Source organism: Halichoerus grypus, chromosome 7, assembly GCF_964656455.1.
Source record: "Halichoerus grypus chromosome 7, mHalGry1.hap1.1, whole genome shotgun sequence".
NCBI classification, from domain to species: domain Eukaryota; kingdom Metazoa; phylum Chordata; class Mammalia; order Carnivora; family Phocidae; genus Halichoerus; species Halichoerus grypus.
In genome coordinates, this window is record NC_135718.1 from 33419920 (window position 1) to 33445834 (window position 25915).

General features: G+C 43.0%; 1 protein-coding gene across 3 annotated transcripts in view; it reads left to right on the forward strand.

Annotated features, from left to right (window-relative positions):
* MYOF (myoferlin) overlaps window positions 1-25915 on the forward strand; it is a 158085-nt gene that overhangs the window by 86978 nt on the left and 45192 nt on the right. For all 3 annotated transcript variants that reach the window (XR_013449672.1, XM_078077354.1, XM_078077355.1), the window contains exons 20-28: window positions 7526-7703; window positions 9133-9257; window positions 11427-11533; window positions 13866-14058; window positions 15274-15429; window positions 18426-18557; window positions 20718-20881; window positions 23103-23217; window positions 25090-25195. Coding sequence is in view for 2 of the 3 variants with exons in the window: in XM_078077354.1 (XP_077933480.1) it covers window positions 7526-7703; window positions 9133-9257; window positions 11427-11533; window positions 13866-14058; window positions 15274-15429; window positions 18426-18557; window positions 20718-20881; window positions 23103-23217; window positions 25090-25195 (1276 nt within the window). In the remaining variant the exon portion in view is untranslated. The remainder of the gene's footprint in view (window positions 1-7525; window positions 7704-9132; window positions 9258-11426; window positions 11534-13865; window positions 14059-15273; window positions 15430-18425; window positions 18558-20717; window positions 20882-23102; window positions 23218-25089; window positions 25196-25915) is intronic.

Here is a 25915-nt window from a genome sequence, read left to right on the forward strand (position 1 = left end):
GGTCTATCCAAGCAATTTTCCTAAAGCAAAGCAATGGTCTGCCTTGAATGTGAATTCATCTCTCTACTTGTAGAATCAGAAATTACCTCGAATTTTTAAGTCGTAGTTTTCCCAGTTTTTATTAATGTACCCAATAAAAAATTTAGGGCAGTTTTTTTTTTGTTGTTGTTGTTGTTTCTTTTGTTTCATTTTTTTTCTTCCTGAATCAGCCCCTTAAGCAAGTGGCTGTACAGGCCAGGTTATTACAATAACTCTTGGGAGATATGTCTTCAAGAAGTTATCAAGTCTCTCTCCATCTCTCTACTCCTTATCCCCCTACCTATCCCTACTGATGTACAGACACATAAATAATACCATTTGCGACTTATAATACTAATGGTGCCATAATACCATTCTTTGAGTTAACATTAATGGTTTTGACTACTCTAGAGTTATCCCGAAGTTTCTGATGTGTGGTCAGGAGTGATTTTGCTGAGGTGAGAATTTGAATCAGTTGTGCAGAAAGGCAAGTGCTGGTGAGCACACCTAGGCAACCACCCAGCGTGCATGTCCGTGAGAGTGAGGCTCGGTGCTTCTCTCTTCCTGATGCTGGTGCCCAACTCTTACTTAGGTCTGAAGGAGTCCCCCAGTGTTTGCAGTTAGTTTGTTACATTCCATGGAGGTAATGATAGAATACTGGGTTATCCTTGAATTTTAGAGCTTGCTGTGATCTTAGGAACATCATCCTTGCAAATCATGAATCTGCCATAGCACAGTAACAAAGGGGGACCATTGAATACCTTGAGTGCTGGGCTTATCCTGACTTTTCAAACCTTACTCCTGCAGAATAGGTCATAAACCAGGAATTCTCTCTAGAAGAAATGTATGCTGCAGAATCACGCAATGTAAACTCATTCTGGTTTGGTTTTTTCACTTGTTAAAGAGACACAGAGCCAAAAGCAACAGGTTTCCCCAGTCAGTAAGGTCCTGGTCAGAGTCTTTCTCTCCACCCCACAGCACCATCAACTCGGAAGTCCAGGAATTGTAACAGATCTTAAGAACAAATTTAGAAAAGGGAAAAAAGAAAAAGAGAGGGTGGGTGGAAAAATGGAGCAGCTTACATGCCATTTACTGTGAGGATCATGCAAGAAAATGGCTAGAAACCACCCAAAGGCCTCCATGGAGACAGCTGGTATGGCATGGGTGGTTCTGGACTTGAATCTTTACAGATCAGCTCTTGAGGATGCCAGCTGGAACTTGGGCTTAGGCAGAAATGCTGTCATGAGTTCTCGGCAATTACAGTGCCTCTTTTGCTGTGTTCTATCACCAGAACACAATTTAAGTCCATGATCCTTCTTTTTATTTTAAGCACTCATAATAGAGGCGGGGTGGGAGAAGGGATAGGAAGAGGCTCAACAAAGTATGGCAACTAGAATGCAAAACTAAATTAATTTTTTTACTCCAAATAATTAAACACATACAAACAAAGCATAGGTCATAAATTTAGTAAAAATAAAAGCAAAAAAAAAAAAAAAACCCAAAACAGTCAACAATATACAGTGTCCACAGTATATGTCAATCATATAAAAGAATGGCTTTTTAAAAACTGAAATAGAAAACAGACTTAGTTTTCTTTGATCCAAATAATTAAACCCAGACAGAAAAATGGCTTATGTCATAAATTTAATAAAAGCAAAAATGAAATCTCTACACCAAAATCCCAGTAACATTAAAAAGCAGGAGAGGAGCTGAGATTCTGGACTTAGCCACAGTTCAGGCAACCAGGAGCCTCATAAGAGGGTGAGATGAGCAGATTTGCATAAGCAGCAGGAGGATTAATGAGAGCCGTCAGCCTAGAAGGTTGATCCTGACCCTTTTCCCGTTTCCAAAGATCCCGTGTTCTGGGTCATAGGCAAGTAATGAAACTTCCAGTAGAGCTGAAGAGGGCAACTTCCTTGCTGTAAGATAATAGTACTAGTATTTGCTCTTTGACCCTGGTTCCTGACACTGAGCTCCTAAATATCTTGGGATTTCCTGGGTAGTAGGAGAGTCCTTTGTTCTAATGAGGTGACTCATGGGCTCTTAGATGGAGGCTGTTCTTGAAAAAGACCAAGCCATGATTAGAAGCTTGGAACTTTCTGCCCCACCTCCCGTTCTCAAGAGAGGGGCTAGAAATTGAGTTAATGATCAGTCATACTTATGTGATGAAGCCACCATAGAAATCCCAAAAATACAGGATTCAGAGAGCTTCTGGGTTGGTGAACACATACAGGTGTTGGGAGAGTATTGTGCGTGAGACCTCTCGTCCCTTCCACATACCGTGCCCAACACAGCTCTTCCGTCTGGATATCCATCTGTAACCTTTATCATAGCCTCTTCTTATAAACTGGTAAACAGTAAGTAAACTGTTTTCCTGAGTTTTGTGAGCTGCTCTAGCAAGTTAATCAAACCTGAGGAGGAAGTCACGGGAACCTCCAATTTATAGCCGACAGCTCAGAACCAGGACTTTCCATTGGCATCTAAAGTGGGGGAGGGGCAGTCTTGTGGGACTGAGCCCTTAATGTGTCTCCAGGTAGATAGTGTCAGAATTAAGTTGTAGGACATCCAACTGGTGTCGCAGAATTGCTTGGTGTGGGAAAATGCCCCACACGTCTGTGTCAAAAGTGTTGAGAGTGTGGTAGTCCTCTGAGAGTAAAGGAGGAACACAGGAGGGAGAGTGAATTTTTCCAACTCAGTTGCCAAAGAGCCCTGAGCTGCCCCACCTCCTTAGAACCAAACCTGGCCTCTTGCTCCAGTCAAGGGACCCTTCCAAGAGATGCAGTGGGGCTCAAACTGCCACTTCCCTAAGGAATCAGGCAGGTAGAAGATCAAGTGTTGTCTATCCAGACACCTGCTGGCTTCTGGAACCTCAGTCTGGCCACTGAAGGACTCCATTGATTTGTCTCCACCATCTGGGATCTGTTTCTAGACCACATCCTTCCTATTCCTTCCCAATCTTTTTGCGTGGGACCCCACATACTTTGGGAGCATTTTATGAACATGCTTTCTGTCTTCTATTCAATTAGAACCTCCTTGAGTTCTCCCATTAGTCTGGCCTACAGAAGTGCTAAATATATATTTGCTTGAAATAGCACATCCAGATTCTTCAGCCATCTCCACCACTGGTCAGCCATCCTTAGTAAACAGAATGAAAAGGTGGCAAGTTCGGCAGTTTTCTTTGGCACAGTCTCCTTGCCACTGACCCTTAATGTCCCATGCCTAGTGGTCCCACAGTCACTTTTTAGAGCTGTTAACTTGTTACCCCTTCTCAGTATTCTGCTTGACAAAAATGACCCCCTTCCCCAAATTTACTCCTGAAACTCTACACTATACCACCTCCGTCTACAATGTGCACTGGTCTTTGATGATTAGAGAGCCCCAAGGCCCTACAGAGTCAAAGAAACATCCATCAGTGTTCAATAGATTGTAATTTACATTCTTGAACTTTCCCTGTTATGAGCAGTTTTGCCCCAAAGCTACTCAGGGAACCAAAGCTGAGGCTCCAGACCTCTCTAAACTATGTTGATTTTTCCTTCTTCTCTCTACCTCTTTGAGCCCAGAAGGCAGGGTGGGGGGAGGGGCAGTGGGAAAGGGCTGGGGGAAGGCCGGAATTCTCAGCTGCACTAGTCGAGAGCCTGGCTTTTAGGCACATGAGCAGATAGTAGATCACCTGCCCCTTGCGGAGTTTGGACCTGCAAAATGGTCCAAGGAGCAGCTCCATCTTGAGCGGCTTGCTCACAGTGTGTGCCGATCTGTTGGGAGGTGTGGTGATGGTCAGAACCCAAATTATTGTCTTACAGCTCAAACTCTCCAGGGTGAGGGTCCTATCAGGGCTTCTGCAGGTGACCGCAAGCTATGCTCAGGAAAATCCAGGGAGATCTAATGGAATCATGGCCACATAGAGGTGTGCAAGGCAGAGCCAGCCCAGCCAGAAGTGGCATCCCCACCCCTTCCAGAACCTCCCCAGGCACCTTCTCTCTTCTCTGCAGCCCCTGCATTAGCAGATGGCTCCAGCTTCAATGCTCATCATCGTTTCTGGGCCCTGACTTAAGCCCCCAATTATGTTTCGTATTTTTGCTCTTTCCCTTCTCTTATATCATCCCAGATGGTTTACAAAGAAGAAGCTTTGCTGTATCTTTAAGTTCTAATACAAATAACTTCCTACTTTCTAATTTCACCAAACCCAGACTTCTCATAGCATTCCTGAACCATGGATAGTTCTGGAGGATTAGGCTTACTACTTAGTGTGTAGTTAAGGGGACTCCTGACAAGTGACAAAAGTCTCCGACACCCTTTCTACAAAAGTGACAGTGGACTAATGAAGGGATGTTTTTGAGTTCACAGTGCTAGGCAGAGCCTCTGGGATGTGGGGCCCAGCTATAAGTATATTTTAAAGCCCCTCAGGTGATTCAATATGCAGCTAAGGTTTCAAACCAATGTTTTGGAAAGACTTTAAAAAAAGATTGAGATGCAGAGGGATTTCTGATGAAATCCTGTTGAAGGTTTCCATTATACCGTGTCAAAAATTCCTTTAACCAAAATGGAGTTGTTGTAATAGGGGAACGTCCTGGGATTCTTCAAGACCACAAACTACAGTCACTATCAGATGTTCTTAAAACAGTCCTCAAGAAGTTAAAAATAGAATTACCATGTGATCCAGAAATCCACTGCTGTGAATATACCCGAAAGAATTGAAAGCAGGGACTCAAATGGGAATTTGTACACCCATGTTCATAGCAGCATTCTTCACAGTAACCAAAAGGTAGAAGCAATCCATGGATAGCAGTCCATCGATAGATGAATGGATAAACCAATGTAAGAAGTACATGCTGCTAAATTGATTACACAAGGGCCATGGACAGATAGTGGCTCTGATGTCTTGGCAGCCTCTTTAAGCAAACCAGAACGTAAGCCTATAAATGCCTCAAGGTTAAGAAATCAAAACCAGGGGCGCCTGGGTGGCTCAGTTGGTTAAGCGTCTGCCTTCTGCTCAGGTCATGATCCTGGAATCCCGGGATCGAGTCCCGCATCGGGCTCCCTACTCAGCGGGGAGCCTGCTTCTCCCTCTCCCTCTAACCCTCCCCCTCGCCCCGCTTGTGCTCTCTCTCTCAAATAAATAAATAAAATCTTAAAGAAAAAGAAAAAGAAATCAAAACCAAAGGGCGGGGTGCCTAGGTGGCTCAGTCGTTGGGCGTCTGCCTTCGGCTCAGGTCGTGATCCCAGAGTCCTGGGATCGAGCCCCGCATCGGGCTCCCTGCTCGGCGGGAAGCCTGCTTCTCCCTCTCCCACTCCCCCTGCTTGTGTTCTCTCTCTCACTGTCTCTCTCTCTCTGTCAAATAAATAAATAAAATCTTTAAAAAAAAAAAAAAAACCAAAGGGCAACAAATAGCAATTAACCAGCTAGGCTCTCCCAAATAATGCACCCACTTAAGCTATAGCCAATCAAATAATTTCCTTGTCTTCCTTCCACATTTGCTCTCTTAAAAGTCTTTCCCCTGGCTCCTGCAAGTGGAGCACTCTTAGCCGCTTCTGCTTTGTCACTGCCCAGTCAAATATATGTTTGCTCAAATAAAATCTTAAAAATTTTAATATACCTCAGTTTATCTTTCGGCAGTATGATGCAGAATTATTCCGTCTTAAAGAGGAAGGAAACTCTGACACAGGCTGCAGCATGACTAAACGTTGAAGACATTACACTAAGTAAAATAAGGCAGTCACAAAAGGACAAATATGTTTGATTCCACTTACATGAGATACCCAGAGGAGTCAAACTCATAGAAACAGAAAGTAGGTGGGAATGGGGAGTTGGGGTTTAATGGATGCAAGGTTTCAATTTTGTAAGATAGAACGACTTCTGTGGATGGATGGTGGTGATGGTTACACAGTGTGAATGTCCCTCATGCCACCAAACTGGACACTTAAACATGGTTTAGATGGTGAATTTTATGTTATGTGTGTTTTACCACAATTTAAGAAGTTTTTGAAACTATTGTCTAAGTACTTCTGTAAATGCAAGAACACATTCTTATACAAGGCAGAAGACCTACCCATGATAGTGATTCATTTAATAGAATAAAGGCCATGATATGAATGAATAACAAAAGAAAGGAAAATCAGTTAATAAATATCCTACAGGGATCAAGTAATTTTTGTTAGCTTCCTAGAGGTGAAAAGTGTCATTACTTTGCTACTTAGATTATGGTATACAAATTGGTAGCAAGGTAGGAATGCATAAAAGCAAATCCAACAACAAAAAAAGTCATCATATGCCAAAGTTTGATAGCAGTGTGGTCTCCAGATCTCAAATGGAAGGACTACAGATCTGGGAGTTCCTTCCCTAAGGGTTTCCAAACTAAACTTGTCATGGTAAGAATTTGTCAAACAATTTGAGTATTATCACTCATGGCTCTCCATGAGTTCTCTAGGGAAGCATGTAGCCAATGTGGCTACACTGCAGTAACTATTACATAGTCTCACACCCAAGCTGGGCAAGTGTCTACAGAGACTGGGCACCAACAGGGATCTGGAAAGGCTCTAGATGTGGACAATATTAAGTGGCAGAATGCCTAGGACATAATGCAATACAGCAATTTAAACCATTGCATGGCTCTGTTTGACTAAAGAAGGCAAGGTACCCAAAGATCAGTGGGGATATGATCCACAAAGAACGAGAGATGCCATCTGAGCAAGGATTCGGGGAAGGAAGTAGATTCAAGAGACTTTATGTGCCCAGATGAAGGAAGGCCTGAAAGGCTCATGGTCGTGTCTGCTAGGCTGAAAGATCCTCAGTGTGGTCATTGTTGGCCCTCTGTTTGGCTCCCTCACATACACATACACTCAGTAAGCCAGTAGTTCTTTTAAAAAGAAAGAAAGGAAAAAAACAATGTTTGATTTCTATTTTAGAAAACAGAAAAATAAGTTCACCTAAATTCACCTATTTTTAAAATCTTACATTAAAAATCTTTATTGTTGAAAAAAATCTTTGTTTTTGATTAGAAAATTAATACTTAATAATTCAAACAATTAAAAAGGTAGAAAGTGAGGTTAGCCGTAATCGCTCTACCTTCCCCAACGTAACTGTTAACAATTTTATTTCTATTCTTCCAGACTTCCTTCATGCATATGCCAATATTAAAATATATATTCAGTGAGTTCACCTAAAAGTATCTTTTTTCCATGTTTGCACATATGGATCTACCTGTCTTTTTATTAACTTTATTCCGTTATATGAATGTAACATAATTTGTTTAACCGGTGACTTATTGATAGACATTTGTATTGTTTTCATTTTTTTCTCTATTTCAGTCAGCACTGCAGTGAACATCCTGGTACTTCTATCTTTGCCCACTTGAACGAGTACAAGAGAAACTGCTAGATTTAAGAACATTTTCTACTGGCATTTAATTCAACACTAATTATTAGGTTTAAAATACACCTGCTAGAGACCCACATATAAATAAGAGCAAAACAAGTTTCACTGAGCCTCATGTCTGCTCATACTTTATAGAAATACCAACGAAGACGGAAGTATAGCCTGTCTGCAGTGTTCCATTCAGCCACCATGTTGCAAGATGTTGGCGAGGCCATTCAGTTTGAAGTCAGCATTGGCAACTATGGCAACAAGTTTGACACAACTTGTAAGCCTTTGGCATCAACCACTCAATACAGCCGTGCCGTATTTGATGGTAAGACTCACTCTAACCATCTCTCCTCACATGTTTACTACAGTGGGTGCACCACAGGACAAGAAGCACCCGGCATATTCTCCTTTGGCAGCCATTATGTTCAGCATATGCTTTGTGGGAAGAAAAGGTTGAATGGGAAAGAGAGGTGTCTGGAGTTAAAGCACCTTCAAGACGGGTCAAACCCAGAAAGTCACAGGCTCTTTGCCAGGGTCTGAAACCTAGTTCCCCCTCCCATGTCCAACTTTCACACTGGCTCTGCTTTGTAAAATCACAAGATGGCGACTTGCTGAACTCAGAGCTCCGCCAAATCAGCTCCAGCTCTGCCCAACTCCATCCAACCAAGCCCCAAACTACTCTTAGACAGAGTAGTTGAAGTGGACGGGACTCTGGCTCAGGCCCTGGAAAACCCAGCTTCTGGTCTTCATTCTGTGACTCGCCAGCACTGTGACCTTAGCCATATCACTTAATTGTAACCTTCAGTTTCAGCCTCTTCTCTGAAGTTGCTGTAAGGAGTGAATAGCTGTATTTGAACGAAGGTGGATGAGAAACAGTCCCTGCTTTTAAGGAGTTTACATTCTAATGCATAAAATAAGTCATAATAGAAAGCAGAGTATGAGAATTCTCTAGTGAAGGTTATCAACAAATGGTTGTGTTTTTTTTTAAGATTTTATTTATTTATTTGACAGAGAGAGACACAGTGAGAGAGGGAACACAAGCAGGGGAAGTGGGAGAGGGAGAAGCAGGCTTCCAGCTGAGCAGGGAGCCCGATGCAGGGCTCGATCCTAGGACCCTAGGATCATGACCTGAGCGGAAGGCAGACGCTTAACGACTGAGCCACCCAGGTGCCCCCAACAAATGGTTTAAAAGTATACAGAAAGGAGAAAGAAATTCCAATCAAATGTTCCAATGGTATTGCCATAGTTTTTAACTAAATTCTGTACAAGCAGAGTTAAAAATATAAAATGTGCTAGAAAGTGTTGGCTGATGATTCTTAACCATCGTAAGGCTCTAAGTAATACCAAACCCCATGTATCCAGCTAAGGCTTTAGAAAACAGAAAATTCTCTTTTTTTTTTTTTTTGCCCCAATTCCAACAAAAATATTTATTTAGAATAGCAGGTGCAGACACATACAATCTAACCTCCTGTGCCATGTATTTTCTGCCACCATGTTACATAATCATCAGTGATGTTCAGACATCTGATCCTGAACCACTACAAGATCCTAAAATTGTTGTGTTCAGTTTACTAGGGTATTTTAGAGAGATTTTCAAAACAACTATCCCTCAGTTCCTTCAAATAAAACTTAAAAAACAGATCATCCCAAACCATTTCACATACCGATCGATCAGTAGCCCTGTTTGCACATCTCTTAAAAAAACATGTTGTTTAAGTGTCCAGTGTTCATTGACTCTCAATGTTCTACACCAGGGAACTACTATTATTACTTGCCTTGGGCCCACACAAAGCCAGTTGTTACCCTGACTTCATACTGGGAGGACATTAGTCATCGCCTGGATGCGGTGAACATTCTCCTAGCCATGGCAGAACGGCTGGTAAGTTTATCTTTTCTACATTTCCTTTCCACCAAACAGTAAATTCTGTGTTAGTTTTAGGCTAGACCCCTCTAACACAAGACCTCAGAATATAGTGATAAGCAAGATAAAAGCTATTTTGTAACAGTTGAGGTAGGTGTTCCAAGCCTGGTATGGAGGTTCGGTGGTACTGGGGACCCAGACTCCTTCCCCCTTGTTGCTCTGCCACCACTAAGGGTTGTCACTGTCTGCATGGTGGAGGCGGCTCACCACTTCCAGCCTGAGGGAAGGGGAATGGGGAAGTAGATGACCCGGGCCTTTCCCTTGAAGGGAAAGACCCAGAAGTCACACACTTGACTGCTACTCATTCTCCATTGGCCAGAATCCAGTCACACAGTCACATCCTACTTTAAGGGAATTGGGGAATGCAGTCTTATGCTTGGGTTGACAGATGGCCAGATAAAAGCCCTCTTACTGAGGAAGGTGGGGGTGGATATTAAAGTAGGAGGACAACCCACAGTTTCTGCCACAATGAGGTGTGGTGTGGAGAAGGGTTCATTCCAATAGAAACATGCAGACCTTAGAACTTTACTGTTAAAGGAGTAAAAATCTCCTCTGTGGGAAGAGGTGGACTCAGAGGGACCAGGGCCTGACATTTCATACTTTTTGTAAACTAGAGGACCTTGTTTGGAGGCTGGGGGTCCTCTCTGGTAGAAACTGCATAGATGGGGTATCTGTAATTTTCCATCTAGTTGACATTGATGAGGAGAAGGGGCACATGGTTGGGATATTTCTAAGTCAAAGATTCTAAATTACTTCTATCAGGTACTGATAAAAATCCATCTGTTATTAGTGTTTTGATTTCCAAATTACCTTAGTATTAATTTTTTCTAAGATCTAACCTCTGTCAGGGCAGGACCAATATGTGTGGGGGTCCTGGAATACCTGATCTAAGAGTCCATAGCAAAATCTAAAAATACTGTTTTGTGTTATAAAGACAATATTGAAGGAGAATTGTAGGTTTAAGTCAACTTAAGCCTAATTGTTCACATAATAAAGCTGCAACTGATATGCGGTCTAGTTGTGGTGTTAACTTCCAGTCCTCTGTTTTGAGGGAATTAGTAAGGAATTGATCACCCCTCTATTCTGATTATGTTTTGGCTGTTCTTCAGCCTTATTCATCAACATTGAGCACGCTGTCCATATTCCATGCTAATCTGGATGGGATGGTGGTTTCCCAGGATCAGGACTTTTGATAATCACGGAGGGCCGTCTCTCCATCTGTCTGTCAGCAGATGCTCGAAGTGACACAACAGGCAGTGTATTCCAGGCTCAGCTTGTCCTTACCTGCCCCAGCCCAAATCGCTGCTTTCCGAAGGAATTCTATTTCCTTTTAGTAGAACAGCATGTAAGAACCAACATCTGGGTATTAGAATACTCACTACTATTTAGACGTCATTACTTCAAGGCCTTCTCAGTGGACAGGCTTACACACGAGCACGCACACACACATTATTCACATGTCGATTTATTTCTAGATCTCTCAATATATGAAAAGCAATGAATTTGTAAGGATAATTCCAATTCCATTCTAATATCACAGGTTTATTCTAGTCTTCCCGATTTCTGTAGTTATACCTCCTTTCTTCAACAGTGAGAAATTTCATTTGCTCATTTGTTAAATCCTAAAATCCATAGATAAACCACTACAAAAAAACAAACCAATTTAGAGTTTGATATGTTCATGGTTCTTTCTTTTCTTTAAACTGAGAGTATATCATCAAAATATTGTGTTCAAAAGTTATTTGGGTTAGTTTGGTGGAGTTATGTTATTCATCTGTAATATAGGTCATTTGTTCTTTTATATTCCATGTTGGGGTTTCTTCCCCCATCTTTGTTGGTTTTATTTTATTTCCTTTTTGAATACATAAAATATTTACATGGTTTCAAAGGTCAAAGGTATAGGAGAGATTGTCCTATTACTTGTATATGTCAGCATTGATTGCATTTTGAAGACAAGTAAATAGTGCTAAGCTATGGTGAGCATTTTTAAATGTAAAAAGCTAAGTGCTCTGGTTTTTCTGTTAAGTCTTTTGTGCATTTTTTTCTTAAAGATAAACGTTAAACCTTTACTGAGTTTAAGGGCATGATGCACAATGACCAGTTATTTCCTCTTTCCAAACTCTCCAGCAATTGAACCTAGAGGCTCTGAAATCAGGGATGCAAGGTAAAGTTCCTGCAAGCCAGCTGGCTGAAATATGGTTGAAGCTGATCGATGAAGTTATAGAAGATACAAGGTACAGTGATTTTGTTCCTATCTCAGAATTCCCAGTCATGCTCTCCTCCCTAAACCTGTGAGACGAAAAGAGCCTCTAGAATTGTTTCCAGTGTTTGCCTAAAAAATGAATTGAGTTAGTCAAGATTCTCAGAAGGCCCTAGTCACTGGGAGGAGTCTCTGAATCACCACCAGGAAAAGCTCACTTTCGGATTCCATGCCAATTCTAAAGCAGCCTTGGGAGGCCAAGGCCCCTCCAGGAAGCACATCCCAGGGCAGCCTCAGGCAAGGGGTGGGAAGAAGGAAGGAGGGAGCAGGCCTAGGCCTGACTCCCTCCCGTCAATCTTTGTGTGCCCACTGCCAGGAGAAAGGGGACTGCTGGCTCCCACAGAGAATGGGGCCTCGGGGTGGAGCATTGACCTCGCCATTCAGAATAACATTCCTAATTCACAAACGCATTTTTAGAAACAGCCTTTTTACTTGCCTTTTTACTGAATGCCTATTGAACTCTGGCTAAGACTCCCTTCACAAAGCCAGTAGATTTGACTGGAGCCAGAGACACTTTTATAACTGTGACTTGGGGAACAGCTCAGATCTCTGGGCATTTAGGTATCAAAGGGGGAAGTGATTCATCCCAAACTCATTTTAAACTATTGTGCAGTGGACAGGGAAGTTAAAAAGAAAAGCATATTGAAAACTTGTAAGCAGCAAAAACCAGGGATGGTTACACCCACCCCCCCCTCCGCCAATGCCCTCAGTCTCCCTGTCTTCTTGTGCCTTCTAGTGGTTTAGCTAGGTCATTGACACGCGGCTGAGATCAGAGCTCGGCTGGGCTCTAGTTTGAATTCAGAAGATTTAAATCTGGGTCTTAAGAGGTCATCTCTCCCAGTCTCCTTATTTTAGGGGTGAGGAAGCAGAGGCCCAAGGAGGTGAAATGATGCGTCTGATGCCCAGAGTTGGGTTTATCCACACAACTTTTCCTGCTGCATGCTTCACACAGGCGACGTCTCTTTATTGAAGGTCTCATGTGTGACTTTGGAGCTAGCAGCTTCCATATGCATTTTTGCCTCAAGGAATCATTCCAGGAACTTAACCTTTCCAGTGCATTACCATAGTTATTAAGGCAACCAAACATTTGGTAATACCTTCTTGTAGAAAATTCTGTGAATTTTAGGGTTTGCTGAGCAAAACACAGAACTATCTATTTACACGGTTTTTGAACCAAATGGATGTGAACTGTTTTTGAAGAATCAAATGGAATCTTTTTAACTTGATGTAACAGGAAATTTGTGTTCAAAAGAAGTCATGCTAGGATTTCCTTCATTTAAGAAGCTAGGGGACATTCAAATCAATGGAATTTCTAGGTAGAAACAACGTGAGTAGAACTTCCTGGAATTGGTGACACGCTCACCCGGTGGCCCCACCAGCTACCGTAGTGAGAGGAAGACTGCAGAAGGCGGTGAATGCTGGCCCCAGCTCAGCGGTTCTACACTTCTCATTTTAATGAGAGCTTTGCCTCCACAAGTGGTTCTTAACCTTTTGGGAACTAATGGGCGCCTTTGAATATCTAATGAGACTATGATAGTGAGGAAGACCAAGCTTGATGAGGATGGCAACGTCATTCAGACTTTACTCTGCGGTTGGCATTGTTCTAAATGCTCTCCATGTATGAATTCATTTATTTCTCACAGCAACCCTGAAAGATAGATGCTGTTTTCCCACATTTGAAGATAGGAAAACAAGAGATTAAGTAACTGCTCAGGACCACAGAACTAGTAAATGGCGGAGCCAGGATTTGTACCCAGATGGTCGGCTCCAAAGCATGGGGTCTTTATCATACATCGCACTGCCTGCCAGCACAGACATAGACTTTTCAAATAAGTTCCAGGGGTTTGCAGACCTCCTGAGCCCCTCCGCCCCCCTCCACGGACTGCCTAGGGGTGGATGGTCCTCAAGAACCCTTCTGCTAAATGCTCTGTAATCTGCCTTCCCCTCCTTCGTCTTGGGGCGTCTGTACACTGGTTGTAAGAAGCAAAAGAAAGGCGGGCCTGTTCCTCCCAAACGCTGCAGCTGTTTCCATCTTCTCTCCAGCAACTCCACGGGCCTGGAGTCAAACCCAAGAAATTGCTTTGGAATTTTAATCCCCCCGCATTCCTCGTGAGAGTTAGGAGAGTCTGTCGGGCAGGTCTGCCCTGCCAGCACCACATACACTCAACTTCAGCTTAAACCTCCAGCTGATGCCGTCAGGAAAGCGGTGTGGCTTGCAAGATGGAAGTCAAACAAATGAATTCGACAGCTTGAAGCCCAGAAAGCTATTCTGCAGATTATCTGTTTCTTTCCTTTTCTTTCTTTAGGTACACGTTGCCTCTTACGGAAGGAAAAGCTAATGTCACAGTTCTTGACAATCAGATCCAAAAGCTGCGGTCCCGATCTCTCTCCCAGATCCACGAGGCAGCTGTGAGGATGAGGTCTGAGGCCACAGAGGTGAAGTCTACACTGGCAGAAATTGAGGACTGGCTTGAGAAATTACTGCAACTGACTGAAGAGGTAGGACTTTTAAACTACTCAGAGGTCACTTGATATGGAAGACGGATTCTGTGGAATGGCACCACGGCTAGAGAAGGTGGTTGGAGAATCTGGTGTATTATCTTGGATATTGAGCAGATCTGACAGATGGTGCAACCAAGGAGTTACTGGGCTGGGATGCTAGTGGGTAATGGGCTGAGCATCACTGAAGTGAGGACAGGAGAAGAATTTTGAGTTGGTGGTCCTGGAAAGGTCTTCAAAGTAGATAAGTCATTATCATTATCATGATACAATCTGAGACTACCTCAAGTGGAGGGATAAAGTAGCAAATCTGTGTGGCACAGAGGATGCAAGTGCTATCTTTGCTTGGGATTGGGAAGACTTTTTTGTGAATCCTGGACCTACCATATGTAAACTTGGGCAACCTCTCTAAGCTTCAGTTTCCCCATATATAAAATGGAGATCATGGTAGTACTCACTTCGCAGCACTGTATTGTGAAGATTCAAGAAGATGATGAATATAAAGAGCTTAGCACAGTGCGGGGCACACAGTGGTGCTGGATGAATGTTGGCTGCCATTAACCTCTGGGAACTGGAAAACCAAGAGAGTAGGAGCCCCCTCCTACTGAGCTTCAGAGATTCAGGTGGAGGGGGATCGTAATATAGTTGTGGATAGAAATACATTTGCAAAAACATGGGATTAGAAGTAATTTTTATTTTCTGCTTTCTATGCTTTGGTACTTTCAAAGTTTCCTATGGTGAACTTATATCACCCTTATGATCAGACAAAAAAAAAAAAAGGTTTTAAAAAAACTAAATGAATATCTCAGATTTGGCAAACACTGGATTGTCAGCTGGAGATGCTTTGTCTATGTCCTATGACACGTGTGAAACCCATAACCCCTGACTGCTGTTGAGGGCTTTCTTCAAATGATGGGTGAGAGAAGAGCGGGTATTTCCTAGAGTAGCTCTCGGAGCCGTGTAGGTCAGGCTTTGGGCAGGTGAAGCTCCCCCTCTGCTTCACCCCATCCCTTCTGGCCAGCCACGGTCTGCCGCCCAGTCCCGCAGGCTCAGTGTGGTCCCAGGACATGGGCCGCTCGGGGATTCAGACAGATCCCTAACCACAGAGTTTCTTTGCTAAGGGGAGCCCTGAGGAGCCAGCCTGCAGGGTGTCCGGTCCCCCTGTGTGTAGACTAACTCCAGCCTTGCTCGCTTTTCCATCCCCCACACGACCAGCCGCAGAACAGTATGCCTGATGTCATCATCTGGATGATCCGGGGAGAGAAGAGACTGGCCTATGCACGCATTCCTGCGCATCAGGTTTTATACTCCGCCAGTGGTGAGAATGCGTCTGGGAAATACTGCGGGAAAACCCAGACCATCTTGCTGAAGGTACGGCTTCACCCCCGTGTAATGTGAACTGCTTCAATGCAAAACCCGCCTTCCCGAGAAGGGGCTGCTTTATTTGCTGATCATTGAATGACTAGGACGATCGTGGTCGATTCCAACCCATTTTCTGGCACCTTCCCCTAGGGTGGTAGTTCCCAGAGAGCGGTCTGGATCTGCTAGCGTTCAGGCAAGGACACTTCTGCAGAGATCTCAGTGACACTAATATTAACGTGACATTGTGAATGCTGTGCTTTCTGGCTTGAATTTTCCTCTTATTTCTAATGTCTCATGCTAAGCAATGCCTCCTTCCCTTCCCTTCTAGAGAGTGTTCGGGAAGTAGAAAAAAAAGGAGAAAGTAACAATAGTCCATGCAGTCTATGCCCTGACCAAATAGGTCCTCAGATTGAAAACTTCTGAGAATTTGCTGCTTTAGGGCAGTTGGTTCTGAACATTTTTAGAGTCATGGGCTCCTTTAAGAACCTGATGGAAGCTACCAGCCCTCTCTTCCAGAAGAATGCACATCTCACATGCATCCAAAGTTTAACACAGGATTCAGGAGCTTCATAGACCCCCGTAAGCCCATCCCAGGACCCCGCGTTAAACACTGCTCTCTGTGTGCTTATGGAGAACCAAGGCAGGGCCTGGGGCTGAAAACCAAGAAATCAAAATAGTCCCAGCTGCATTTGACATCCCTGTCCCTGGCCAACCCCAGCCCAGTTCTTTGGATTTGGGGGGGAAAGAAATAAAAATCAAGAAGAGAAAAAGCAGTCAGGGGAGAGTGTTCTTTTAAAACAAGGAGATATCTGCTAACTTTTAATAAATGTACTCATTGTTCTTTAATCAGGAAAGTGAAAATAGAAATTATCTTCTTTCAAGTATCTCTTGGTGGAACAAATTTTACTTCAGATAGAACCACAATTACAATTGTGTTGGTCAGCAGTCGGTGGAAGCAAACTGATTAATAAATAAAATTTTGCAGTGGGTAGGAGAGGAGACAACATGGTATTCTCCGTGTTAGGTTTTAGAACTCAGGGGATAAACAGCAAAATGCTTTCAAGACAATGTTGTATGTATTTATTGATTGTGTTAACACTCATTATCCTGTTTAGGGAGACATTTAATTCATTGGGGTTTTTTGCTGGTCTTGGGACCCCTTTACACTCAAAAAAATTATTGAAGACCCCAGAGAGCTTTTGTTATATGGGTTACAGCTATCAATATTTACTACAATAGAAATTTAAGTGAGAAATTTAAAAAGTATTTATTTTAAAATAACAATAATTAAACCCATTACATGTTAACATAAATTATGTATTTTTAATAAAATATAACTGTATTCTCTTTACAAAATTAAAAGAGTGTTTCACATTTTTGCAAACCTCTTTAATGCCTGGCTTCACAGAAATTAACTGGATTCTCATATCTGCTTCTACATTTAATCTGATAGAATAAGTTGTTTGGTTAAAGTATATGAAGAGAGGGGCACCTGGGTGGCTCAATCAGTTAAGCATCTGCCTTTAGCTCGGGTCATGAGCCCAGGGTCCTAGGATTGAACTACATTGCTCAGCCAGGAGCCTGCTTCTCCCTCTCCCTCTCTCTCTGCCTGCCGTTTCCCCCTGCTTGTTCTCTCTCTCTCTGTCAAATAAATAAATAAAATCTTTTTTAAAAATTCTAGAAAAAGGGAGAAGTATATGAAGAGAATTGGGCCTCGCATAGATATGTAATCGGAAAAGGGAAGAGTATTTTAATACCCTTTTCAGATAATTGTGGATACACATTTTTGGTATAACACCAGACTCAAGTAGTAGCTTCTAAAAGGTGATTTGCAGTATGGAATTTTTCATTCTCGGCTGTATAGAAATCCATTGGTTTATTTTGTACTTTGAATGGTTCTATTATCCATGCGTGATTTTGTAACATTTAGCATTGATCATTTAGAAAATAGCAGTTCATTGAGTTATGCAAATCTTCCTAATATTGACACATTTCATCTTACAATGTTGAAAGAAAATCATTTAATTAATATCACTCATCAGAAAAGTCTTTATGTATCATGATGCTATCAAGCTTACCATGACAGATACAAGTTTTCCAAAATTCTCATTTTTACTTGGAAGCCTGAATTTTATCATTGGCAACAGAATACAGTCAGTTATTGTCCTTGAAGTGACAGGCTTACTTTGTTTATATTCAAGGAAACATCTGCCCCATACTCAAGTCTGAATAACCATATTTGTCTGTCAAATGTTTCAAGTCAAAGAGATTTCCATTAAAAAAAAAAAGGTTAATTCAGTTCACATTTCAAGCAATTGCACAAGAGCTTTTTCTCAAGATATACATTAATATGCAGCAGAAGTGATTTGTGTGTACTTTCTATTTTATTACACAAAATATTAAAAAGATGTACTCATGGGGGTGCCTGGCTGGCTCAGTCCATAGAGCAGGCGACTCTTGATCTCAGAGTCATGAGTGGAGCCTACTTAAAAAAAATTTAAAAAAAAGCTGTCCTCAAGGATCATGATTTGATAAGATTAGTAATTTTTACTGTCTTACTGAAGGAATTCATAAGTAAAACTAGTATTTGTTTTCTTCTCTGAGAGTGAGGAAGAAGACTGTGACCACAGGTTCGGTTTGGTGTTACTGCCCTGATTCGTGCTGCGTGCCCAGAGTCTCATCCACATGGTTTTACACCATCACTGAACCTATCAATACAGCGAAAAAAACAAGGAACGTCTTGGTATTGTTAGGAAAATAGTTTAACTCCATGAACCTCCTGGAAAAGTCTCAAGGACACAAGGGGGTCCGTGGCTCACATTTTGAGAACCGCTGCTTTTGCTGTTATTATAATCTCTGCTGTAGGGCCATTTGGAAATACTTTACGCAAACAAAATTAGACTGGGGAGAGCGATGATTAGATGTTCAGTCTGCCTCGGGCTTGAACGTAATGTCGTAGCCCGTGCTGCTGCCAATAGCAGAGCATGTTCTTGTGCATCTCACAGTATCCGCAGGAGAAAACCCACGGACCGAAGGTGCCTGCGGAGCTGCGAGTGAACATCTGGCTGGGCTTGAGTGCTGTTGAGAAGAAGTTCAATAGCTTCGCAGAAGGAACATTCACCGTCTTCGCTGAAATGGTACATTCAGTAACATCACTGTCTTTTCCTCTTGGTGGTGGTGGCGGGGGGGGGGGGGGGGGCCTGTTACTTGTCATCCTTAGAGAAAACATTCATCCATTGGCACCCAGCCATCAGCGCCCAGCCGTCGGCACTACCTAAAATCTCATCCGAGGGACCTTCACCTGGGGGGACGGGGAAAGATTGACAGGAGGTTTTGTTGTCCACGCTGGGACCCACCAGAGTGACTGACACATAGACAAGCCAGTAATGAGGGCCCTGGGGAGGTGCAGACCTGGAGAGGCGTGCTTGGAGGTGGGGGTCTTTGGACCGCAGAAGACGCATTCATGGAGGGGAAGCCTCCCTAAGTGATTATAAAACTGCATATCCTGTTGAAGATGCTGCCTGCTGGGGCCGCCCCAGAGATTCTGATTGTGTCACTGAGTGAGGGATTAGCAGCAGCAATGATTCCTGTGTGGGTGGACGTGGGGCCTCAGTGGACCACTTTGAGAAACAATGAAATACATGGGAGCCACACAAAGCCTTTATGGTACAGACTTGGAAGTGCCATTGAAGATAAATAGAGGGTGGGCTGGAAGCCAAGGGGAAGGCCCTGGATGACGGCTACTTATGTGCGGTCAGCTGGGCAAGGTGGAGTGGGGGCATCAGGGCACATGGAGGAGACGCGCCAGCATTCCTGGAGGGTTTCTTGGCATCGGCCTGCCCTCCAGCTCTGAGGCTCGAGCTAAGCTGGAAGCTAGTACTGAGCAAGGATCAACCAGTCCAGGGTTCCCTTTCATCCTTTCCCATTTCTAGATCCTTCCCTGCATAGCTCAGACTCTAGTTCCAACTCATCTTAAACAGACAATCCGTGCATCTTAGTTGCGTGACTCTAATTTCTTTAGATTCTCACAACCTGTGGGTACCAGTAGGGGCACATTAATAACAAAATGGACATTTCACTGGTTCTTGCCTTCCTATGCCAATACTAGACCTCAGTTCTCTGCAGAACCCCCAGCACCCCCGTCCCCTACCACGTTTCTGGAGGTCCCGGAGGTGCTTCACATGTGCTAACAGTCTTGCTGAACTTCTTGCCTAGATTTTACTGTAGCCATGCTGGCTTCCAAACAGAAGTAGTGGGAACACCCTGCTCTTCTGCTCTGTGTCCTTGTCACTTAGAAACCAAAAGGAGCCATGCACATGCCCTGAAGTCTCACAGCCCCATGTGACAGTAGCTTCTTTAGCTGCTTCCTGAGCTTATCTCCTTTCAAGGCTCAGCACCCATATCTGAGACAGGTACTGTTGTGTCTGCTTAAACCCAATTTCCCCATCAAACCTCTACTCAAACTTCTTCCTTCTTCAACCTCAAACTCCCCTGTCACTTGCAAATCATCTTTTCAGTGGACTCATCAACAGAAACATGGAAGTTTCAGCTTGTACCCAAACAGGGACACTCACCACTGGCAAATCTCAACCCTTTTGATGGTTGACAGAGTGAAGAGCAGACCATTGTAGATTTATAACTTCTAACTTAGACAGAAATGCCCCGTAAACAAGAGTCTGTCTTTGCCACTAAACCTACTTCAGGAAAGGTCTTGGTCTTCATCCCCACTACATTCCAGAGGGGATGAAGGCACAGAACTTTTAGGCGCCAGAAAGGTCAGGCCCTTAAAGGGCCTTCCTATGTCAGACAGGTTCTTTGTAGACTGCCTGGGAAATGTACCATCAATTATAATGTTGATTCTGCAGGGAAATGTGCCCCAAGTTCTAGGCTGTAGACCATTTACGAATAAACTCTTAGAAGCCTGCACATTCATAAATTGAGGACTTCATGGGTATTTAAAAAATTAGGTTCAGAGAACCATTTGGAGCCATTCAAAATAATAATGGAAGCAACTAGTGTGATATACCACTATTTACAAAGCACTTTCAACTGCACATTTGAAAAATTCTGTGGGAACTGGTGGTATTATCCCCAGTGAACAGATGGGAATACTGAGTCTAGAAAGATGTGATTTACCCAAAGTTGCACAATCAGTAGCTGCCCAAGTTAGGTCCGTGCCTTCTGGGTATAAAGTTTTTTCACTTTCTATCATGGTGCGGCTTAAATGGGCTTAAAAATTTATGGGTGGCCTTTATTTCCTTCTCTCTGATAGTGTTTCTCTAATTTGTTTTTAACAGTATGAAAACCAAGCTCTTATGTTTGGAAAATGGGGCACTTCTGGATTAGTGGGTCGTCATAAATTTTCTGATGTCACAGGAAAAATAAAACTCAAGAGGGAATTCTTTTTGCCTCCAAAAGGCTGGGAATGGGAAGGAGACTGGACAGTTGATCCTGAAAGAAGGTAAGTTTTTCCATTTTCTGAGAAAAAAGGTTGACAATGGAGGCTTTCCCTAGAAATTGCTAAATGAATCTTGCCCATTATCATTCTTGGTAATATTTATGTAACACCCACTGAGCATAAGTCCATAGAAACTTAAGATATGTCATTGGTGCCCCATAATAAAATAAGGAAATATAAAAAGCACCTGGTACTAATATTTATTAAGAACTTATTATGCGTGAATGTGTCAAGCAGTGAGCTAAGCACCAGTGTGCTAATCACTTTATTGAATCTGGCCTCTAGCCCAACAGGGTAGGTGGTGTCAAAAATTAGGAAGCGTCTGAGATTTTTACTTTACTTGCAAGTTAACAAGGTCACCTGCCCTACTTCATGGATGCTGGCAGGAGACACAGGACTCCTGGGTCAGAGACCAAGGATTTCACTCCCACCAGTATTAACATTTGCTCTGGTCCTCAGGGTGACAAGAAGATGGTCAGATGACACTTAAACATGAAGTGGTTGTGTAATAGGAGAGGAACCTGAGCTTAGGGAACCCGAATCTTTTATAATGGGTAGCAAGCATGCTGGTCCTTTGCTCAAGAGAGAGAGACGCTATCTCTGTCTTCCAAGATTATTCCTCCTATAAATATCCTCGATGCTGCAGAAACACGAGAACTCATAGAGAATTACCTCCCAACAAATAATAGCATTATGTCCACTTTACAGGGGAGGAAACTGAGACCTACAGAGATTAAGTAACTTGTCCAAAGACACATGGGTTGTAGGTGGTACCAGTCCAGCCTGGGCACCAAAACCAGCACTCAACTATTATGGAATGTCTGTAAGAAACAGCAGAGGGTACACTTTAAATGGGCGACTTGTATGATATGTGAATTGTGTCTCAGAAGCTTGTTATGAAAAAGAAAGGAACAGTAGAGGGGAGGCAAGCTTGTGTCCCCTGGAGTTTGGGTCTCTGAATGTTGCCGACGGCATCAGAATCCGAGCTCCCTCTACTCCACCTCATGACCGGATACTTGAGGTTGGAGGAAACAAGCTTGTGAAGTTGGATTTCAAGGCCTCAAACTAGAGTTTTTCCTCTCTGTCCACATTAGTTTCCTGTGATCACAGGCATTAGGGAAGGAGGGAAATGAGCACGCTGGGTCTGGTCTGGTCTGTTAAAACCCGATGATTGCACATGATTGCTTTTAACCCATGACAGCTTGCTTTGGATAGAGTTGGGGTTGCTGGTGAGGAGAAGGGAAATGGGATTTGAATTGGAGAGAAGGAAGGAAGGTTAGTGAGGACAGGGAAAGGTGGAGGCATTGTGTTTGGAAAAGTGGAGGGTCAAAGCATGTCAGGGCTCGATGGGACCCCAGAGACGGCAGCCAGGTCTTCTGTTCTCCTTCTCTGGGGCCCAGAAAATGATGGGATGGGCTTAATTTATACAAATAGTTGGGGCCACTTCTATTCTGATTTCTTTCCAGGGCTTGATTCTTAGGGAGGATTTGGCAGGGAAAAGATGTCAGGACGGTAAAAGAAAAAGAAACCTCACTTGAGTGGGTACCTGGCAGAAGACTTCAGTCAAAGTTGGAGCCTCTGTACTTTCCTTATGGGTTGTCAAAATAGTTCCAAATCCAAGAGGAAAATTGGCATGGCAGAGAGTCAGTATGGGTTTCTTAAGTACCTAAATGGAGTCTGGAGTCTTAAATGACCTGGTTTGGCCGTCGACCTAGGAACTATCCAGAAAATTTAAACTCCTCCCTTCAGTTTGTGTTACGTAGACCATGCAGGCCATGAGTAAAAATTTCCACACTTGGCCCCATGAGACCTTCTCCACTCCATTTTTTAAAATAGGGGGAATGAGGGTGGACAACTTCCTATTCTTTTGAACTGTTAGCCAGGCGTTTTGCTGCAAAAAAGCTGAACGGCCCTGAACTGAAACCAAAATATGGAGCATGAGGTCTGTCTAAGGAGCTGCCCGTAAGACTGTTTTCCCAGTCCCCACCCTGATTACTGAGAAGGAGCAGCCCTGCTGACTTGAGGAGTCCTCTGTGGTTTAGGTCTCATTGTTCCCCCAGGCCCCTTCTTCACAAGAGTGTCAGAAGTTATCAGCAGGAAGCGTTTGGTGGCGAGCCCAAGGGCTAGTGTCAGGAGGGAACTGGTGTAGATGTTTCCCGACCGCGGGGCAGAGCTGGGGTTGTTGGCTACCATTGCTCCTTTGGTAACACGAGCTGGCCCGCAGCTTGCTGACTGAGGCCGACGCGGGTCACACGGAGTTCACGGATGAAGTGTACCAGAACGAGAGTCGCTACCCTGGGGGCGAGTGGAAGCCAGCCGAGGACACCTACACCGATGCGGTGAGTGGGCTGCTCCCCACGGAGAGCCTCAAACCCTAACTCTTTGGAACCGTGATCTGCGAATCCTCCAACCGCAAGGCGCGGCCTCCCCTTCTCTTCTGCTCTATCTCGTGTCCTGAATAGCCTTACCTTAGGCTGAAGCTACACAAGTGCACCTCTAATTATTTTCTCTCGAAAAGACATTGCGTCTGTTTAACTAGATGTTGGTACATGGTAAAGTTTGAGTCGTGCAATTTTTTAATTGTAAATATTTATTTTTAGTTTTTTAAAATCACAACAAATGGAATGCGTATGTCTTTAAAATGTTCAAACAGCATAGAAGGAAATGAAAAGTAATTCTTCTCCCAGATTTACATTCCACCCCCCAGTGATAACCACTGAAATCTTGTTTCTGTTCACACTCAACTACAAAACTTCTTTCCCCCCCACACACCTAAATAGTATCAACAACTTGTATTTTTCATGTAACAATATATCTTGGGCATCCTTTGATATCAACACATATAGATCTTTGAGCTTTCTTTTTTTTTTTTTTTAAGATTTTATTTATTTATTTGACAGAGAGAGACACAGCGAGAGAGGGAACACAAGCAGGGGGAGTGGGAGAGGGAGAAGCAGGCTTCCCACTGAGCAGGGAGCCTGATGCAGGACTCGACCCCAGGACCCTGGGATCATGACCTGAGCTGAAGGCAGACGCTTAATGACTGAGCCACCCAGGCACCCCGAACTATGAGCTTTCTTAAAAAATGCCTGCAGAGTGTCTTATTATGTGCACCCTCTATAATGTATTTAAATATCCTCTCCTTGTGGACATTTTGATTTTTTCCCAGTCTTTGGTTTTCTCAAGCAATGCAGCAGTAAACATCCTTATATATACATTTTTATTCACTTGTAAAAGTTTATGTCCAGGAGAGATCCTTGGATAGGTTTGGTCAGATTTCAATGCATATGCAATTTTGATAAATATTGCCAAACTGCTTTCAGATAGGTTGTATAAGTTTTTATTTCCAGCAACAGCGTATTAGAGGGCTGTTTTCCTAAACACTCACTACCCCCACCACACCAGCTTTGTCAGTGCCCAGATGTCCTTTCCATTTTCTCACTTTTAATTTAAAGTGAAGCTGTGGGGCACCTGGGTTGTTCAGTCAGTTAAGCGTCCAACTCTTGATTTTAGCTCAGGTCATGATCTCAGGGTCATGAGATCAAGCCCCGGGTTGGGCTCAGTGCTGGGCATGGAGCCTGCTTAAGATTCTGACTCTACCTCTCCCTCTGCCCCTTCCCCACTGCCTAAAAATTAAATAAATAATTTTTAAAAATAAATTTAAAAAAATAGTGAGGCTGAGCATTTTTCCATATGTTTATGGATCACCTTTATTTCTATTCTTATGAACGTTTTTTCGTAACTGTCCATTTTAATGTAGTCAATACTTAAGTCGATATTTAACCTAAACCTTGCTCAATCTTACATGATTAGCATCTAGAACGTCCAGTGACATTACCTTGTACTTGAAAACACGTGTTTTTCATGCTTTATCCATCTCTGATGGTTTCTTTCCAGTATAACTCCTGATAAAGAGAGTCACGCCATTTCATAATATTGTTGAACCATATGAAATTGCTGATATTTGACCATTTTTGATCTACAACAACAATTTCCCATGGTTCAACCCAACATACCCCCTAATAGTGGAAACAGAAGGTATTCTAAAAAACTAATCTTGTGTAGCAATTGTGCATAGAGATTAGAGATTCACAAATTAGCATGTAAATACCATTGTTAAGTGTGTGGCAGCCTCTCGCCTTTGCATCTTATCTGACACTATGGCTTACTTTTCTTCATTTTTTATTTTGTTTTGTTTTTACTTTCTAAAGAACGGTGATAAAGCAGCATCACCCAGCGAGCTGACATGCCCTCCAGGTTGGGAATGGGAAGATGACGCATGGGTATATGATATAAATCGTGCAGTGGATGAGAAAGGTAACATTTTAGATCTATTACCTTGTGGGGTCTCTGCAGCAAGGCCCTGGTTAACCAGAGTAAAGTTTCCTTGGGGGGAGGAGTCCTACTTCTGTTGGTCTGTGACTGTCAGGTCTTGGATATTACCTGTGACTATTCAGATGCAAAATCTGAAGGACAAGGAAGTGCTTGGACAGGTGGGGGTGGGGGCGGCAAGAGTGAAAAATACAAGATCACAGTGGGCCAGGTGTCTGCACGTTGAGATGCTGGGGATCCACGATGAGAATTTAGAGGGAACTGGAATTTGGATGTTCTCTATTCTAATCATACCCCATAGACTCCCTGGGAACATCACACTCAGGACCCTGGGGCTCAGGAAGGACTGTAAAATGCCTTAAAAGTCATCCTATTCAGCAATAATGCAGATTGTTTGGGGGTTTTTTTGAAGTATAGCTGATACCCAATAATGTAGATTATTGACATAGCTTCCGTTAATGGTGTTTATCCTTTTCTATGAACAGTGATCTGAAGGTAAATGAACTATCTAACATTTGGAAATATCAAAAGAGAAACTCTGATTTCTTTTCCTTATAAAAGAAAGAACAAGCATGGATAAAGAAGGGTTCAAATAGATTATAAATTCTTTGCTGATCTTGATGCACACACCAAGCCTTATAATAATAGTTAGCATTGACTGAGCACAAACTATGTGCTAAGCATAGTCCTAGTGATTTGCAGGCA